At 36.8% G+C, this 6,876-nt stretch overlaps 2 protein-coding genes across 3 annotated transcripts; one reads left to right on the top strand and one right to left on the bottom strand.

Annotated features, from left to right (window-relative positions):
• The first annotated feature begins 525 nt into the window (after positions 1-525).
• On the top strand, positions 526-3,066 carry LOC137241295 (histidine protein methyltransferase 1 homolog). Of its 2 annotated transcripts, none has more exons than XM_067768760.1 (4): positions 526-910; positions 971-1,210; positions 1,698-1,864; positions 2,491-3,066. In XM_067768760.1, exons 1-4 carry the CDS (start codon positions 862-864, stop codon positions 2,965-2,967), a joined length of 933 nt encoding a protein of 310 aa, XP_067624861.1. In that variant the 5' UTR covers positions 526-861; the 3' UTR covers positions 2,968-3,066. The 2 variants fall into 2 exon arrangements, with proteins under 2 accessions (XP_067624861.1, XP_067624860.1); XM_067768759.1 differs by having other exon boundaries at positions 529-910; positions 963-1,210.
• r2d2 lies at positions 2,954-4,227 on the bottom strand. Its single transcript, XM_067768761.1, has 3 exons — positions 4,010-4,227; positions 3,588-3,941; positions 2,954-3,534 (listed from the first exon to the last, which is right to left on the bottom strand). Exons 1-3 carry the CDS (start codon positions 4,118-4,120, stop codon positions 3,118-3,120), a joined length of 882 nt encoding a protein of 293 aa, XP_067624862.1. The 5' UTR covers positions 4,121-4,227; the 3' UTR covers positions 2,954-3,117.
• Positions 4,228-6,876: the final 2,649 nt, after the last annotated feature.

Genomic DNA, 6,876 nt, shown 5'->3' with positions numbered 1-6,876 from the left:
CATGATAGCATATAAACTTATAAGGTGTAAAATTATATCCATTTACACACGCTGTTATATGAACGCACCTAGTAATACTCTTGATAAACTTGATTGTTTATCAGCTGTATTATTGCCGAACAACATTTTTTGATTGTTATACAAATTAAAAAATGCCAAGACTAAGTGAAAAATCAAAACTAAAACGCCTTTACTTGCTGATGTTGGAGATTTTTGATGAAAATGCCTGCTGTAATGTCTGCAAGGTTGCATTCCTTTGAGTTTACCGCGTTTACACAATGAAATGTGCGCGTAAATTTATACAAATTGTGTAAATGATTTTTCATACAAAATTTGACAGCTCGTGCGTAAACTAGATAAATTTATACGTTTACACACTTTATAAGGCATTTATACGGTTACATGAGTCCCCCTAATAGTTTATTTATATTAAAGCTTTTATCATTTTTTTTTAACTTTGAAAAAACTCCGAACACCATTCCTTCATTATATGACATTCGACTGCTTAGTCCACTGCCTTCCACTCTATTCGCAACATAACCTCTACTTAAGCTGCCAAACTATATAGTAAACAATGATGTAAAACCTATTTTATTTTGAATATGACTATGCGCCCATATTTTCTGAATTTGGTAAAAAGCAAGTAAGGAAGTTAAGGTTCTGCCAAAATATACCCGGCCGTGTGTTCTCACATATATGTTAAGACCACGTTAACAGATGCACTAATCTATAATAAGTCCTGAAGAGATAATCTACGCGTTTACATATGTTCCATCCCTAGGAACTATCAATACCTGCTAGATTCAAAAGCTATTTTACAAAACAAAAAAATGTTTAAATTCACTTTCAACGTAGAAGTTGATGATGAGAATCCTTTCAACAATATTCATAACAAAGAGAAGAATCCAAGGTACGACGAAATTTTAAAGTTTTTTGCAATGTACATTTTTAAACTCTTCCAGTGAAAAAGACTTAAGCGAGGAAGATTTAGAATGGTATAAAGCAGAGAAAGTATCAATAAATACAGATATACTAGACAATTTTGATGTGTATAAACTGAATGCCAAGATATTGAACGTCGGTGATATTTCTATTCATCATATTGTGACAGGATATATACTCAACCATATTGCATACAATTGTGAAGATAATAAAGATCTAGCAAACGCCGAACAAAGTCACTCCGATCTAATACCTGGAGTTTATGAAGGTACAAACGCCTGAACAAAGAATGGTAACGTCTTACGAGACACCGCACCATCTAATTTTTATCAAAAACAAAGGTAGTATCAAACGACGCGTTTTGACCTGCGAAATCCATATTTTTTGGCACAGAACACCTCTGCTTTGGCGGCCTTCCCTCGCGATTTAAAAAATTAACCCTTGGCAGTCTAACTCCGACTTGGGGATCAAAATTAAACCCGCGCAGAACCATGATGGAACACCTTTCTGCATTGGCATGTGTGTGTGTACAATAAATCTGGCAAAATAAAACAACCACGTGACAGCTTGTACCAATTTTTTGTAAATATCTCTTGATAGAAATAAAATTTTTAATTTTCGCTATCGGATTCTAAAAACGTAGATCGAAACGCATTTTTTTGATACCACCTTCGATAATTTTTGATAAAAATTAGATGGTGCACCGTCGTGTAAAACGTTACCCAAGAATCAATCAGATATATCACAACACTTAGGTGGTGCAAAAATCTGGGAGTGCACAGATGACGTGCTGCAATATTTAGCAACGAATTTTAAATCACAAGAATGGCGGGGGAAACGGTTCCTGGATCTGGGTTGTGGCGTTGGTTTATTGGGTATTTATGTATACAATTGTGGTGGAACAGTACACTTTCAGGATTATGTGAGTAATAGGAAATGTGACCCGGTCTATGAAAAGGTGGCTTATGACCCAAAAAAAGGAGAGCACAAACGTCTCCCCCAGCGGGTTAGGGGGTCAGAATATACTCGCGGTAGGTATGCCTGTCGTAAGGGGCGACTAAAATACCAGATTCAAGGGGCTGCGTAGCGCAACCCTTCAGGTTGCCAGCGCAATGTACAGCTTCTCCAAACCCAATTTTCAACATCACCTATCCGCGGCGAATTATTTTTCGCTAGCAGACGAGGCTCTGGCGACCCCAATCTCTTCATGGAACTTGGGGGTGGGGAGGGAGGGATGGCCTGAAGGTTTAATGTGGCAATATAAATCGTTCCCGAGATGGTCGGGCAAGCACTTTAATGGTGCTGTGTTACCGGAGCGTACCGGATCTGTATCCGGCAAAGGACAATCACATCGATAACACTCCCCAAAGCCTTCGGGGAGCAACCTCATCGCTACAACAACAGCACAAACGTCCTGAAGAAATGCATTGTTTATCTTTAACAGCTGTTTCTCGCAATTTCTTTTTTGAGTCATAAGCCACCTTTTCATAGACCGGGTCACAAATATAAAATTACTCGTATATATAACGCTTTTATATGTTCTTGCAGAATCGTGATGTTTTAACACAAATCACAATACCAAATGTGCTGCTTAATTTGGCGGCGGTGAAGTCTGTAGGTGATGTAGAAGATTCAACCGAATCACCAGAATATAAAGAGATACAGGCAGCTGATGTAGAACTTTTGGAAGAGGAAGTTGAATTTTATGCAGGTGATTGGTGTAAATATGCAGATATAACAAGTAACAGCGCTAAATTTGATTATATACTAACATCGGAAACTATATACAATCCAAAAAATCAACAAAAACTACTTAATACAATTTATAAAAAATTAAGCGCAAACGGTGTTGCTTTAGTTGCTGCAAAAACATACTATTTTGGAGTTGGCGGTGGACTAAGGCAATTCGAAACTGTGATTACCGCTGATGATCGTTTCCAGTATAAAATTGTATGGAGTACGAGTACGGAAGGCATCGGTCGTGAAATATTAGAATTAAAACTAAAAGATGTACGAGGCATTTAATAATTTATTAATAAAATTATGTCTTATAAAGAAACACGCCAACATTAGGGATTTATAATTAATGTTTGACAATAAACTTCATTTTTAATCCAAATATAATTAATGTATGTAATATAGAGCTGACTTTAATGTGATGATAATTACCTGTTTTCATAACATGACTTTGAAATACTCCACAATATCCTTATACACTTTGCTAGGAGGCCCTGCAAACACGACGTCGTAATCACAATTTAATTCGATGAACAAAATTGGCTCAGCTTTCTCTGATGGCATTTGTGAAGTTTTTGGTTTGATTTTCAATGCTTCCAAAACATCCATTGCTTGATCGTGGGTAGACTCGTAAGTGTCACTTAAAATTATATTCTGTGCAGCCCTTTTCAATTCAGAATAGAATTTTGTGAAATAGTTATGTCGGTCACAAAGTAATACTCCTGGCATTTCGCCAGTGCTCGATTCCGTAAGCTCACGATAAGTTTTGAATTTTTTATAACGTTCTTCTTCAACATCCTCTTGTTTGTTTTGCACTGTAGCCACTTGCATTTGATGTTCCAGTTTGTTGACGTCCTGTAAATAAAATATAAATTATAATTTTCTTAACGTTAAACCAAAACGCTTACATCCATAATAATGCGCAACATTGCATTAGCTGCCTTTTGGCGTGCATCTTTTTTCTTTTCCGATACACCATACCGTCGTATTGATGCCACTGTGCATAATGCTGTGAATTCAGGTGCATCTGGCGTGCCAGCTTGTTGTACAATTTCAAAAGTAGGTAGCGGCATTTGATGTTGCACACAATAGTCCCGCAGTTGAACAATTAGATCCGTTGTTGGTATACTCATCTCGCAATCTTCACCGACTTGTGGCATATCGGAGAGCTTCAGCCGCTTAATTACCGCAACAGCAGCATTATGTTTTGCATCACGTTTCGAACGTCCTCTACCCTCGTCGATGGTATCCATAACATTTATCTGCAAATAAAGTAGATATCGGGGGAAGGTGGCGATTGACTTTCTTTACGTATTTAATAATAAATTACTTCGCAAGTAAAGCTGCCGTCCTGCTCGTCAATGAATTCATATGTAGGCGGTAGTAACTTGTTTTTTGCACAATATTCCTGTAGTGCTGAAACAGAGGATTTGCCAACCATTTCACTAAGTGTAGACAGGCTCTGCTCGAAATTCCTTTTTTTGGCACACTATTAACTTTATTTTCGAATATTTATCAAAACTAGCGATGTGATATATTGAGCGCAACTATCGCGGGAGGTGACGGAAAATGTTAATCAGACATGCGCCTAGTCGATGACAAAGTGCTACCCTAAAAGAACACTATAAAGTGAATAGCAATCCATTAGCCGTGGTTTTTTATACGCGTATACGTTTACGTTTGCGCGTTAAAAAACGCTTATCCGCGCTTAGATAATGCTTAGGAGACCCATCTAGCGGCATTGGTTAAATAACTAGCTACAGAACAGGGTGTCGGTTGGATTCTATATAAGGTGCCACGTGGATTTGTAGGATTCCAAAATGGAATCCGCAGCTCTATCAAACTCTTAGGTTTTGAAATATAAGCTTTTTAAGTTCCAAATTTAGTAAAATTTCAACTTAAGTCCTGCATTTAAAATTCGGGTCGCACATGTCGATAGCGGTATCAAAAGATGCATATTTGCGTCAAAATTCATAATCCGAGAGCAGAAACTATATTTTTTATCTCGTTTAAAAGTTATTCGCGGAAAAGCCGTCGGTACTATTATCGCTTTTTTCGTAGTTGCAATTAAACAAACGAAAACATATGACGGTGGTGAATAGTGTTGCCAGCTCCGCAACAATAGCTATCATCCGGTGGCAAAATCCTGAGCCAGATAAATAATTTTGCATGTAAATGCAACAACAACGATTTGAGCCAGATATATCCAGATAGAAGTCTGGTTCAATTTGTGAGCCAGATAATTTGTTAATTACTTCTTTTTAGGTTGGAAACGCGGCCTTTAATATACCTACTTTTTCAAAAATAGATGTCGCTGCTTAGCCTTTCGGCGTATGAGTTAAATGAAAAACAGCGGCGACATGTGCCTATCACATTTCACGTGTGGGAAATTTCACGATATCTGCTTCTCAAGTCTCTCAATGATCCAGAGCGATCCCGTGAGAATTGAGCGTGAGGCGGAGCTGTAAAACTCACTGAAAGACGGCAAATGTCTTTTTATCTTGGTAGAACATTATAAGGTAGGGGCACGTCGACATAAATGCAAACAAACATACACTATCAATGTATTTAATTTTTGTAAAATTCTTTGAATAATTTGTAGTCTAATATTATTTGGGGTGTCGACATTGCTCGGGTCTATAATCAGATTCAGTTGTATGCGTAAAACTGCTTGCAATTAACTGATTCACTCACTGTATTGACCAATGAAATGTCACTAAAAATGAACTTCTCTTCCTTTCTCTTCTCTTCTCTTCTCTTCTCTTCTCTTCTCTTCTCTTCTCTTCTCTTCTCTTCCCTTCTCTTCTCTTCTTTTCTCTTCTCTTCTGCAGAAGGGTGTACTTCGCAGAAGGACATCACCGTGGCGGTAGCCATGGTTATACCACACACCCGAACTTGGCATGGCGTAGCCCAGGGTAAGGTGTTCTACGCAGAATTACTGTGCATGGCGCAGCCGGTGTTGGATCGGCTACATAATAATAAACATAAGAGTTATAAGGTAATATCAGCTCGTTCACGAATACAAAAAAGAGCTTTTTTCAAATTTTTAGTAATAAAGACTAGAAAAGTTAAAGATATATATACATCAGATGAAAGGTATTTTTATAAGTTATTTTTCGATTCTTTAATTTTTTAAATCCATCCACTAGTTTCGGAGATATTTTGATTTGAAGAATTCATAATTTCGCTTTTTGACATGGAATTACCCCCAAACCTTTCATTTGCGCCAAAAAAAAATATACCGTTGGAATCAGCATAAAAATCTCTATAAAGTCCGTTTTTTTTTTTTTTGACAAATTTATATATTCTGCACTTGTTCCAATTAAATACATTGGCGCATAATCATAGTCAAAATAAAATAGGTTTTAAATTTAGTTTCAGCTTTTTCGACAAATAGCTCATAGAAAATTATGTCAAAAAGCTGCAACTAAATTTAAACTCTATTTTATTTTGACTATGATTATGCGCCATTAATTTCAAATTATTCAGAGAATTACAAAAACAAAATATATTGATAGTGTATGTTTGTTTGCATTTATGTCGACGTGCCACCACCTTATAATGTTCTACCAAGATTAAAAGGATATTGTTGCGGAGCTGGCAACACTATTCACAACCTTCATATGTTTTCGTTTGTTTAATTGCAACAACGAAAGAAGCGACAATAGTACATAGTGTACCTATACCAAGTGTGTTCACTAAGCTATAAACGTCAAAACTACAAACAGCCTCGCTCACCTGATGGAAATCTCAGGTCTAGAGTCGCATTTTTGGTCTCAACGACAACATTTTTAACTACCAATCGTATCGACTTTTTCAATTTTTCAATCATTCGGCGCACTCGGTAATGGTATCCATTTAAATTCGCTGTCATTCCGAATCCAGCGAGTGCCTGTCAGAATGCTTGACAGATAAGTCAACACACTTGTACTTGTACACTATGCAATAGTACCGACGGGTTTTCCGCGAATAACTTTTAAACGAGATAAAAAATATAGTTTATGCTTTCAGATTATGAATTTTGACGCAAATATGCATCTTTTGATACCGCTATCGACATGTGCGACCCGAATTTTTTTTTTTATTTTTTTTATTTATTTATAAAAGCTTATACAATGTTATTTAACATATGTACAACCTAAAAAATACATGCAGCGCTAGCATCAGAGGCTATCAGCTGTCCGTTGAATAAGTGAT

This window comes from Eurosta solidaginis, chromosome 2 (assembly GCF_040869045.1).
Source record: "Eurosta solidaginis isolate ZX-2024a chromosome 2, ASM4086904v1, whole genome shotgun sequence".
Classification (NCBI taxonomy): Eukaryota; Metazoa; Arthropoda; class Insecta; order Diptera; family Tephritidae; genus Eurosta; species Eurosta solidaginis.
The sequence above is the reverse complement of the archived record's forward strand: the minus strand, read 5'-3'. Positions and strand labels throughout refer to the sequence as shown.